This window comes from Channa argus, chromosome 10 (assembly GCF_033026475.1).
Source record: "Channa argus isolate prfri chromosome 10, Channa argus male v1.0, whole genome shotgun sequence".
NCBI classification, from domain to species: Eukaryota; Metazoa; Chordata; class Actinopteri; order Anabantiformes; family Channidae; genus Channa; species Channa argus.
In genome coordinates, this window is record NC_090206.1 from 15978988 (window position 1) to 15992465 (window position 13478).

Genomic DNA, 13478 nt, shown 5'->3' on the forward strand with positions numbered 1-13478 from the left:
GACTGTTGTTCTCTATGGTGAGACATGTAATGCTTAAAGTTCGTTTGTTGAGCTCCAGCGGCTGATGGCATCAGTCGACTGGTATTGCTACATAGGCTCTGGAGACGCTGGTGCTAACAATAACATCGTCAACACCCTCTCTGGGAGGTGATACTGCACGGTGGTTACAGAGAGGGAACGAGATTGAAAAGAGGAGTGGGAGGAGACCTGAGCAGTGAAGCAGGAAGATGGGAGGTGGGTTTAGGACATATGAATGACTGATTGGAAACTTTCCTATTTGTTCTGATCTTCCATCACTCCCTCCCCCTCCTCTGTCCCTCCCCTCCAGTCATCTATTCCATCATTTTGTCTTTTCTCAGCTCGTTGTTTCTCCGGAGAGAAAGCGTGTGTGAATGTATTTGTGTGTGTGTTTGTGTTAGTTGGGTTTGGTCCCGCAAGGAGCCAATTAAAACGCAAACTTGGCCATGAGCACAGGAGCCACAACTCGGGTGTGTGTGTGTCACTGTGTGTGTGTGTGTGTGTGTTTCCTCAGTACAACCTTCTCTTTGCACTCTCCAGAAAACAAAAACAACAGCTGTGAGAGAAATAATGCCTAGAGGAAATGGTAGGGAAAAAATTGCCAATCATGCAGACACAAACACACACATACGCACCTTGTCATGATGTGCATCCAGATATTCCCTCACAGTTGCTAACGCCTCGTGCACAGCTTGTTCAGGTGGATATCCTACACAAACACACACGCATCAAAAATATATGCACAGTTTACAAGAGCAGGTGCAGTGACAGGTCTGTGTGTTTTTAGTGTTTCTTTTTTTTCCCAGACAGGTATCTGTTCTTCTTTCCACTATTCTAACACTATGTGTTCTGCATTTTCTCACTTCCTCTCATCTCGACAAGAAGCAGACAAAACACACTTGTTGGCAACAAGGAGACAGATGGAGAAAAACTACACTGTTCATTCTATGTACAGTATATTCATTTTGCAGTCGAGACCTTTTAGTGCCGGGAAATTATCCCCACTGCTAGAGGAACAACACAAAGGCAGTGAAAATTCATCATCAACCAGGCCCAAACAAACACATACGATGCGATTAAACAGTAATTATTCCATACATCACAGAAGAGGGTTCAACATGTGAGCATTGGGGAATACATTAATGCCAAACAATGCAAACAATGTTTCAGCATGGAAATAAAAACCTGCAGTATTTGCACTGCAAAGGATGCAATAAAATGTTGTGAATTGAGCCCACGGTGCTTTGGTGTGCAAACCACTTTACTGCTTGATCGAAAAAAAACAACAACAAAAAAAACAAAAAAGCAAAATTAATATTTAATTCAAATAATCAAGTTCATGGAATAAATAGGTGTTGATATAACAACTGAACTTTAGAGCCTCTGCACTCTTGGTCCGCCCACACTGATGTTGATTAGAGCTTTTCTCAGCAAAATGGGCATGAGCAGACTGTGCTTGACTGACAATTTCTGTAGCTCATTCTTCTGTTTTTAATCTAAAATGGCATTCACATACCAGTTCCAACAGCAAATATATTTCAATGAAACGGGATGATGCTTTGGTTGTATTTTGTATCAACAGACTGAGGAAATGGTTTAAGAAATGCTGCGAAATGTTCACTCTCATCAAATGTGATTTGTTTTACTATTTGTTATTGACTCCCAATGTTAATGTTAATAAAAAATTAGCCTTGGGTCAATATTTAAATGATTAAAAATAACTCAAAGCACAACAAATGATGCGTTTACTTTCAAATATTTAACCAATACTGTGATTAAACAAAATAATTAACATTTTAAGTACAGTAGCTTTTATTTAATCATGTGTGATGCAGGATGCGAACCGTGGTCTCTGGTGTCAATATCCAGTGCAGTGCAAAAAGACCCAGTAGCCAGACATTTTTAGAGGTCAAATTGATTTTTCTTTTATTGGAATTGATTGGGTCAATTTGGGTCCCAGAGGGGTGACATGGCTTTCTGGATTTACAATCTCAGAATGTTATTTACTTCCACAAGGAATGACTGAAGATTTATACAGTGTTTGTGCAGGGTTTTGTACAATTGTATTTGTAGTTTAAAATATTAATCTATATTTACATTCTGTTCTTATTTTTGCACTTACTGACTGAGATGTACTCTGTTTTTTTATTTTATTGTGTTGTTTAATTTATCTTGAGACATGTGTGCTGCAGGTTTGCATTTTTGTATCTAGATAGCAATGGTAAACCGATAAGAATGCTCTTTTGAAAACCAGGCTGATGAAGGCCCTTGTGCTGGAATAAGTTCCCCTCGTAAGTCAACTAATGTTAAGCACAAACACAATGTAACATTTCCTGGACTGAAGGAAATGCTGCTACTGAACATAAAAAGGCACCATTCATTTACTCATTCATTATCTTCCAGTTATCCCGATTCGGGTTGTGGTGGCAGCAGGCTTAGCAAGGCTTTCCAGACATCTTTCTCCCCAGCAATATTTTCCAGCTCTTCTCGCGGGTTTCCGGGGCGCTCGCAGGCCAGATGGGGTATATAATCCCTCCAACGTGTTCTGGGTCTACCACGGGGTCTCCTACTAGTTGGGGGTTACTAGAAGACCTCCAGTGGAAGGTGCCCAGGAGGCATTCTTATTAATTGCTTCACACTGCAAACCATCCCATCACTGAAGGTCACGGTCTGATGAATCAAACACAACCACATCATCTGCAAAAAGCAGAGAAGAGATTCTGAGGTCCCCAAACCGGACACTCTCCTCCCCCACGGCTGCTCCTAGATATCGGTGACAAAGGGCACCTGGAGGCCAACACCCAAGGGAACCGGTTTGACTTATTACCTAAAGTACAAACAGAACTCGAACTCTGGTTGTACAAGGACTGGATGGCTCGTAACAACGGCCCTGGCACCCCATACTCCCACAATATCCCCCATAAAGTCAAAAGCCTTCTACAAGTCCACAAAACACATGTAGACTGGATGGGGATACTCCCATCACACTTCCAGTAGTCTTGAAAGGGTAAAGAGTTTTACAGCCAGGGTGGAATTTGCATTGCTCTTCCTGAATACAAGGTTTGGCAATCAGTCAGAGCCTCCTTTCCACCACCCTGGCATAGGCTCTTCCAGGGAGGCTGAGTAGTGTGATAACCCGATAATTGGCAAAAAAGGAAGCAATTACTGCAAAACCATTTACAGTAGGAAGGTGATATTTATGATTTTGCACATGCCGTGTGTGGGTGGGACAAGTAGACATTTATTATTCCAATACACCGTCTGGTAATTATAGCTTCACCCAACTTTGACCTATAATGCGATCCAATCAACCAGAAACCTTAACCATGTATGGTGGCAATGCCATAACAAGAGGGAGGTTTTCTTATTTAATCCCAATCTCAATCCCACCAAAAGTTGCTGTAAGTCTCTAAAAGTCTGTATTCTTATTGTACCACAACCAGTAATAATGAATCAGGCAGCTTATGCTTTTACTCAAACTTCAATTGTGACTGACAAGCAGCACCACCCTCCCCTACATCTCAGTTTCATTGCATCAAAAAGTTGATGATACAGTGTGGAGCACCAGCTTCACACTTTAACGGCAGTTTACACCTTTAACTGTAAAATTCACGTGAAGTCGAGACAATTCTTGTCTCATTTATCCTTACAAATCAGCCAAAATGAAGGAACAAAAGCTGCCAGTGGTCTGTTTTATATGTGCTATTTTATAAGCATGCTGGAAGTATTTTTAAATAAAAGACAAGGAGCTTTTGTTACTCTTACATATCTCTTCCTGCTCAAGAAGAAAGAAACATGAGATAGAAACACAGGAAAACACAGTGGAGACTGAGCTCTGCCCTTTTTCTCTTTGTAGCAAGAGGAACCAAGTGTTGACCCCACACCCAAACTCACCCCGGGGAGTGTTTAAGCACTACCGTTAACTCTTTCTCTTGATAGTATGAAGTGGGATTACAGTCAATGTGACACAATCTCTGGCATAATCTATCTTAATCTGCCAGGTTTAATCCAAGGTCTTAATCTGAGAACTGGCTCTCGGCTGCAGGAGATAAATTGACAAGTGACGCTCAGCACTCTGGTTGAACACAATGACTGATACTGGAAACTATGGAAAACCCAGCCAGTGTGTACAACGCAAAAACACAGGAACACAGATATATTGCTGCTGGATGAAAATGGGTTTTTCTCGCTCTCTCTTACTCACTAGAAAAATCACCGGTTTGAGTATGAACCCTAAGCCAACCATGTAAAACTATGAAAATAATGATCACTTTCTTACACACCACTAAACAGAGGAAAATGTCATGCATTTGTTCTGATTTCACAAGGAGACGCACACAAAAACTCAGACACTGACCGTAGATTCCAGTGGAGATGCAAGGGAAAGCCTGCAGAGAAAACATGACATACAAAGTGGTTACAATCTGTTGCTGATCACATAACAACCTGTTTTTATTACACACACACACACACACACACACAGAAATCACACTCTCTGCTGGATCTGGATGGAGCATTTTTCCTGATTGTTTTCCCAGCAGCCTTTCTTCTCTCTCTCTCTGACTTTCACATCTATTTAAAGACCAAACTGTCGATCCTCCTTTGTTGGCGAGGCCTGGTGTAAAAGTCATTCCTTCCTCTGCCACACAAGTGTTGGGCTTCAACCAGGCATTATTACAGTAATTATAAGGGTGGGTATGGTGACCATCACAGAGGAAACAATCACTTTTAGAATATAAGTTTTTATACTTCAGCTAAAAAAAGTCCCAAAATGGCAATAACACCTGGTCACTGGCAGCTTTCCATCTAACAGCTCACTGTGGCCACCTGTGTTCAGCGGCTGAATGCTTATAGAGTCATTTTATGTCCTATAAAGATTCTCTTAGAGATTAGGATGCCAAACATCAGACCCCCCTGTTTAAAATCTGTTGGGAACCTTTGTTGAATGTCTTTCACCCTCTTTTCCTGTAATTTCCTTTTTATTGCCAGAGCTAATATGAGGCTTCGACTGACTGAATCAGCTAAATCAAGTGGATAGTCAAGAGTTCAAAAGATCCAGTCCTTTTGAATCCCTTCTTTTTGTCCTATTCCTTAAAAGCATCTCAGCAAGAAAACGTGAAAAAAAAAATTGGCACTGGCACAAAAACTCAGTTTTACCCCTTTGGAATTTTCTAACTCAGCCTATTTGTAGCTTTTCCTGAAATTTGGAATATGTATTCACATAAGACAGTGGATTTTGTCCCCCATCACTTATGGTATATTGAAACTAAGTCCTGTTTGCATTAGCAGCAACTTTATACACTGATATAAACGTAGTTGCAGCAAATAAGGATGCTTCTATTTACTAGCAAAAATTACAGTAATATTACTGCAAATATTGTTACCTGTGACAAAGGTTGTTCATTAAAATCTTTACAGAAGAGTCAGAGAAAATGTGGAAATACATGAAACAGTATAGGTAATTGTTATAATAAAATATAAAGGACTGTAACTTTAAGTCATTGAAATTCTTGTCAGACTGATTCGTGCCACATCTCTGGTTCTGATTTAAGAAAAGCAGCCTGTGAACTTCAAACTAAACCAATTTGGCTGATTCTCAACCTGCTGTCAAACACTGCGGAATAAGCAGATGCCACAACGCTCCAGATCTTCTTATTTCACCATATTGTGGAGTTGGCACTGGCAGGGTGAACGCAGACAGGACTCACCTTGAGATGAAAGGTAAACTGACAGATATAACTGGCAAATGTAAGTGGATGGAAACGAAGCAATAGCAGAACGCTTAAAAAGATTAAAGTAAGAAATACACAAACCTGTTGCTGTGTTAATGTGGGCTTAAATAAAACAATGCATTCAATCTGGTGGTAAATATTTGCTATGTTTTCATGTTGCTTTCTTCTCTTTCTCCTACTTTAACACACTATTCTGTTGTGAAATCTCCTGTGTGGTGTGTTTTATAAAACCTTATTACGAGTCACACTCCTACCAGCAGCTCCTTTCTCTCTTTTCCTTCTCTCCTTTCATCCTCGCCTCCTTTCTGTAGCTGCTTTTCTTGCTTTTTCCTTTTATTATATCTGTCTTCAGTGGTTCCCCTCCTTTAACCTATTATCTCTAATCGGTCCTTCATTCTCTGCACCAAAAAACACTCACTAGATCTTTGTTGTTTGTTTTAATCCCTTTTGTTTTTGCTACACAGTAGCAACAACCCCCAGCTTCCATCATCCCTTCATCCCATCCCTCTGTTCTCACCACAGTGCGTGCAGCATGATCAGTGGCTGTTTTCAGGCTGTTCTTGTAGCACAACCTCAGGGCTTTCTTTTCCTCCTCTCCCACTCCTCCTTGTGCAATTGGACCGACTGTGTGGATCACATCTGTATAGAGACAAGTTGATGAGATGAGAAGATGAAGCACATCTTTAAAACAATGTAAACGAATAGACAAACAATGATAGATGAAAATCAAGTTAAAAGAAATAGCTGGTATATCCTTTAACAATGTTCAGTTAAATTCCCCATTTATTTACTGTTTATTCTGTCAGTCATGTTATATACATCATAGTCACAGACTGTAACCAAGTTAATAAAATATTAACATATTTTGCATACAGTTTAAATAAAAAGTGCACTACAGAGTAGAAGTAGATGAGATCATTTCTACCCTGATTTAAACATCCACAAACAATCTTCGTGCCTTTATGGAGGTCAGTTGGCTTCAAGTGTGTTTCCCAACATTTGCGACAGAAGTTATGTGATAAAAACTTCACCAATGCATGCTGCTATCTTATTAACTACCATTAAATATTCAACTTTGCTCATGCTGATTAATTTCATTGAAATACTGGCATCTTGGCTGAAAGATCACATTTTAATTGGTAATTAATGCAGCTTTCATGTAATGTCGTTGTAATTCCAAGTTTTCTGTAAGCTCCATAACATCCAATTTGGTTCTTAATATATGGCTGTGCCCGAAACTTGGACAACTCAGTCAGCCAAAATCAGTGTAATTAAACCCAAATTTAGGAGGTAACGTGTATGATTAATTTACACATCAATACATTAAAAAATTGGATGTGATACATCAGTTTTAGTTGTCCTGTGATGCAAAAAGCTAGTGAGCTGCAACCAGGAATCTTGCCTTTACCATACATCAGATGTGATATGAACTTGACATTAGGACAGGAGCAGGACAGAGGGTTGCTGCTCCTTTTCTGACATCAAACTGCTCCTGATAACTGTTTTTAAGCAAACCCAAAGCTGGAGACTGAAACAAAGCTATTTTATCAAAAGTACTTTTACATATGTAAAACATCACTAGACCTCCTAGCTAAAGATGAGTCATACCAGTTTTACTGCTTAGCCAAGAAAAAAATAACTCATGGTGACGAACAGAAATCCAAATTGCAGGCTAGGCCCTTAAGTTGTGAGCTTGTTTTTACAATTTACACAGTAAAAGGTTGTGGGCAGTGTTTTTAAAAGTCTGCAATCAGGCTTCAGACGACACACACTTAGCTTTCAGCCAACTGCTCTATTTGCCATCTTTTACATACATTTACATTATTTATTGATTTATTTTAACAGCACAACTTTGCAGCTATAAATGTACTCCTCTCATAAGTTTACATGTTGTATGCAAATTATTTGGATTTATAACTAGGTAGGAAACCCTGTGACACATGTAAAAGATTGTTTTAGGTATCTGTTATTAAAGCTACAGTATGCAACTTTTGCTGACTAGTTTTCATAGAAACATGCTCCAACTTTTCTAGCTGTACAGCACTGGCAGCAGAACCTCTCTTATCAACACCACTGCACTTTAAGTGTAATTATACAGGCTGTAGCTCAGTTGGTAGAACGGTCATTAGTGGCTTGACTCCTGATCCTACACGTCAAACTGTCCCTGGGCAAGAAATTGAAATCCAAAGAGTTGTCCCTAGTATTTGTGTTGGATAAAATTGTTTCCTAAATGACTATTTGTAATTGTAGTTGTATTGGATTAGGGTGTTCCTGAAACTTCCAAGAAAAAGGTTAAAAACGCAGACTTGTAGCCAAGCTACTTTGTTTCATTTACAGCAAATGAGCCTCCAAGCTACCTGACCAAACAGTATCATAAACTGCCACTGTTGCCAGAAGCTGACGACCTCCACTATAGCTGCCAGCAGATGTATCATTTTGCCAAAGATGCTCTTTCTACAATTGTAGCGGATTTTAGAGTACAGGTTTTACAAAGATTGATTATAGTTTTAAACACCGTTATCAAACTGAAACTTGTGCAAACAACTTAGATATTACATTTTCTTTGTCTCTCCCAGCAAGTCTAGAACAGCAATGTCTTTCGCTGTTTCTAATTGTACAATGTATTTTTCATGTTTGTCAGGAAGCTGCTGGAACGCTTCGCTTACTCATACTGTGTTTTCTTTGTCAAGGTAATGACTGTTTTTTTAGACAAAGGTCTCTGAAAAAATATTTCAATTGATTAAACAAAGGGTAAATGAATTGAAAGCAGGGGATAGTGGGAGACCGAAAGGAGAAAAGGAAACAGAATCTCACAAACAGAAGCTGAGTGAGAAAAAGAGAGTCGAGATGTGGTTTATCCAGCCTCTAGACGCCTACGCCAACACCACCACACATTCTGATGAGGCTCAGCATGTTGCTCTCAGCATGAATCCCAACGCTGTGATAAGTCCTAGTCAGACCACTGCCTCCACACACACACACACACACACACACACACACTGATCAAATGCCACTTTAACATACATACATTTAATCTAGTAATGAGAGCTGTATATCTTCTTTACAGCATCCTATTGGGTAAAATAATCATTTTTTTCCCACCACAGATAAGTGTTGTGCTTGAATAAACAAAAGTTTGGTAAAACTAACAAATTCATCTGTAGCGTTGCCAGATTTGACACCAAAAATTCTGATTACTACCTCAAACCTGCCAAAGGATCTTACAGTAAAAGTACCTTGGTTTGAACATCCAAACTCACTAATACTGCTTTATCTTACTTATATATTATATATTAAATACATTAAATATACCTTGCGGGGTCTCACAAGGCTTGGTTTTGGGTCATTTCCTTTTTATTTTGTATATAAATGAATATTTTGTATATTTGTTTCCAGAGTGAAGGATTGTATTCAGTTTGCTAATGAGATGCTTTGTATCCCATTTTGACTTTGGAACTTCCAGCCTGTACACGTCAAAGATGTTTTTCTGTACACTATGCCAGATACTTGGTTATACTTTCCGTCTTGCACCTCTTCTAATATTTTGAGATACTGGATTTTTTAATTCCATAAGCTTTAAACTGTAATGATCAAAATTAAGAAGGCTTAAAATATTTCACTTTATGTTGAATAATTGTAAAATTTATCAGTTTCTCTTCCTGAATTAAATTATTTGAATTAAACAAGTTATCTGAGCGGAATCTGCTGTGGTCAGGATGCACATCCTCTTGATGTGTTGGTGTAGTATTTATGAATAAAAAAACAGAATGGTTTGTAAAATATTGGAAATTAAAATGTATTAATGATAAAATTATGATGGTAATGTCAATTATTTAATACTATAGAACCATAGATTGTTTGGCACTTTCATGTCAGCACTCAAATGTGTGCAAGTGTGGTCTTCAGTGAACATGGATTCTGTTCTCACCTAGGAGTAAATCCTTAATAAGAATGTTAAAATTTCATAAAAAATGCGTAAATGACTTTTAAGATGTTAGTTCTTAAGTACCTTTGTGAATCATTTTGCATCTTATTTTAATGTGCACAATAAAGATTTGCAGTGCTGGTGAAAAAAGTAAGTGAACCTATGGACGTAATAACTGGTTAGGCAACATTTACAAAGACATTTGGAGTACAGAACTGTTTTAACTTAGACCTGTCTTCATTATGTCTGGGGTAAATGGCTCTCTTGAGGTTATTTAACATTATCTCTATTGCGTTAAGGTTTGGAGTCTGACTCTCAAATTTGTATTTTATGTGTTTATTTTTGAAGCCATTTTGTAGAAGATTTACTTCTGTGTTTAGGGTCATTTTCTTCTGCATCACCCATCTTCTACTGAGCATCAGCTGGACAGCTTCCCTGCCATTAAGGTGTAGCACACTTTGATAAACTCCACCATAGCAAGCTGTTCAGACCTCGAGGCAGCAAAGCAGCTCCAAATCATGATGTTCCCATCACTGCATGGATGATGTTTTCATGCAGTTCCCTTTTATACTATATGCAGTACTGCTTGTTCTTCCTGAACAATTCAACCTTAGTATCATCAAAGCACAAAACATTTCAGTAGTAGTGCTGTGCTGTGTCAAGCTGCTCTTTGACAAACGTCAGACAGTAGCAGACAGAGGCATTAACAATGATTCTTCCATGCTGCTTCCTTTTTTCCCTTTTTTCTTTTTACCTCTTTCTCCAGTGTGCCTTCAGATTCATCTTAGCTGGGCACCCACTTGGAGGGAGATTAGCCACAGAAGTAAATCATCTCCCTTTATAAACAATTAAGTAAATCTGTGGACTGATTACTCTATAAACTCATTACTTTAAAACCTTTCCAGGTTTATGCAAATCAACAACTCTTGATCATCAACAGATCAACAGATGCTCCCTATTCATATGTTTGTGTGTGGTTTAGCTCTCTCTCTCTCTCTCTCTCTCTCTCTCTCTCTCACACACACACACACACACACACACACACACACACACATCTAGATTAATTTACTGAGCATTGACTGATTTGTTAACTTGACTACAGCTAGCTTGGAACTTTAACTTCTGTTTCTTCTATTTCTATTTCTATTTAATTCTATTTCTGGAGTGTCTTTTTCCAGAATTTTTATGGAGGTTTCTTTCCTCTATGGACAGCCAAGATCCTGATGTCCTCCAAAATTTTTAACTCACGCTGATTATAAAGATATGTGTACTGGGTTTGTGTATTCAGATTTTGTTTCTGATTATTGACTCAGAGAATCCTGTTGACAAAACTGGTGCAATTAGGAGCTAAGAGTTTTAAAGTACCTTAATAACCTGTATGTGCTGTGAGTCAGAGCCATTGATTCAACTGTTGCCCATGTCCTTCATGTTTGCCAGGACACTGGTATGCACCAGTTTGAAGAGTCCTGATCTAAATCATGCCAAATGGAGGAGAGGAGTTTGTTTTATTAGTATATAGTCAGACTTTATTGGCCTAAACGAATAAAAAGCTGCCCAAAACTATTTTTAATTAGAAAAATTAAATAAAAAATTGCCCCGTGTTGGGAGTGAAACTAGACAATCTGGCAACTATGCTGATCTGGCAAAGGCTGCTGTGTTTCAATTTGACGACCTTATTTCCAAAAAGTTCCTTAAACTAAATACATCTTTCTTTCTTTTTTTTTTTTAAATGGCTCGTCCTCCTTGGCCAGATTTTTCTGTTTTACATTTCAAAACAATGAGTCTGATGACTAAATATATTAAGACAGAAATTAACACAACACACACTCACACACATACAAAGTTAATGAGCTGCAGACTGCAAAGCAAAGCCCAGAAGAAACTCTTTAATGCAACCCTAGGAGGATTGCAGGCCAAACGATTTAACAGTGTTGGGGACTTTTTGAAACCTGATTTGGTGATTTTATTTCAAAACCAAGAAATTCATAACAGAGGGATAAAATGTGTTTCTTTGTCCACTTTCGTCTGATACCCCTTATAGGCCCATTTGTTGTTGTTGAAATCATTGTAGTTGTATCCATTGACAAGGAGATTCTGCCAGCTAACCACAATCAATGGAGGAAATTTGGTTAGCAATGTAAGATCTGCTCATTACGCCCAGCTGGTCGAAAAGAGCTCTGGCTGCCAAAAAACATTGTACTGTGTTTTTCTAAATAACAAAGCTTTGGAGATACAAAACTGAAAGCGAGGAAATGCTTGGGGAAAATGAAACCTGGTTTAAATTTAAGCTCCAAAGCTTAAATCTCAAAACACTTTCTGTTAAATCTTCTTTGAGATGGGGATGCTGGAACTTTTTTCTATTAACATACAGGATTTATATCAGAACCTGCTTCATTATTAGCTTACTGTAATGTTCAACTTTTCTAATCACATAATGATTCAAGTTAAACATGAGCTCCCATTGTTAGACTATACAAAGCTGTTTGAATAATTAACTATAATTTAATAATAGCTTTTATTAAATTTAAATCACTAAAGAAATCACTGATCACTAAAAAAACTTGGAAAGTTTGACAGAAGTCCAGTGAGTTTCCAGACAGGCGGTCAGACTTCCCAGCATCCTGTGCAGCACACAAAGAGACTGAATTCATTTACATCAGATTTGGCACATGGCTGGTTGCAGAATGTGAAAGATTGAATTAGATGTATTGCATGCATCCATTGTCTTGGTTCTACTACTCATTTTTACTTAATATTGTATAAAAGTTTACATTTTTTGTTGGGTTGTTATTTTTTATAGTACAAGGACATATAGTACTGTAGGAGCTTATTTATGTAAGTATCTGAAAAAGAGACAAACTTTCAATCCCAAAAAGGACCTTCATTAAAAAATGTGTTGTTTTTATTTCCACGTATTATCAACACTAAAAAACTATTACTTCATAAGGTTGATATGGCAAACACAATATTAACACACCCTGCAGACACAGAACAACATCAGAATTATTTAGGAGTTTAGTTCCTGCAACTCTGGTAAACTTTAAGCTACAATATGCAACTTTTGTGAATTAAGCTAGCTGCAGCATGAGACACCAAATCAACCCACCTTAGTCATCAAATACTGCTGCTGTGGGGATTTGGTGCATATAGATATGTGTAAAGTATCCTTCCGCATCAGCATGCGATGAACACTGTTTGACCTTCAGATTGGTTCGAAGGGCGAGTTTTCTCAAAAACCTTTAGAAGTGAATATCTCTGCATGGCTGCCATAGCTGTTACAGGAGGCTTTGACAACACCTTTTCACATTAGTTAGTTAGCTTATCCCTGCTGCAAAATATATATACAAAAAACTTACATAATGTAGTTTTACATCCTCTCCAAGCTTTTGTTAATTTTTTGGGTGTTTTGGTTTTACAATGGATCATTTAATGCATTGGATCTATTGTTAATATAAAAATATCAATTAAAGCAGCTTTAAGAACTAGTTTTAGTGCCATTTTGCATGTGTGACAAGGAGCACGAATAGTAATTTACACGAATGGTTGCTAACATAGCAACAATGGGCTGTGTGCTGAGGCGAGCACAATATCTTCCTTTCTCCTGCTGTTTTGAATCAAGCAGCTGTTTCAGCAGAATACACTCTTCCTGCAATCATTAGAGGCAAGAAGCTTCACTGCAATGGCAACTTATCAGAAACTATTTGCAGTGATGTCTCAGTGTCCCCCTAAGACCAGACGTGTGAGGATCAAAGTCCGCACCACAGACTGCTATGAGAGTAATGCTTACTGTGGAGCCCACAGAT

At 38.3% G+C, this 13478-nt stretch overlaps 1 protein-coding gene across 3 annotated transcripts in view; it reads right to left on the reverse strand.

The window, feature by feature from the left end:
• macrod1 (mono-ADP ribosylhydrolase 1) overlaps positions 1–13478 on the reverse strand; it is a 109605-nt gene that overhangs the window by 7625 nt on the left and 88502 nt on the right. For all 3 annotated transcript variants that reach the window (XM_067517911.1, XM_067517910.1, XM_067517909.1), the window contains 3 exons: positions 6268–6389; positions 4376–4406; positions 654–727 (listed from right to left, as the gene is read on the reverse strand). In XM_067517911.1, the coding sequence (XP_067374012.1) occupies positions 654–727; positions 4376–4406; positions 6268–6389 (227 nt within the window). The remainder of the gene's footprint in view (positions 1–653; positions 728–4375; positions 4407–6267; positions 6390–13478) is intronic.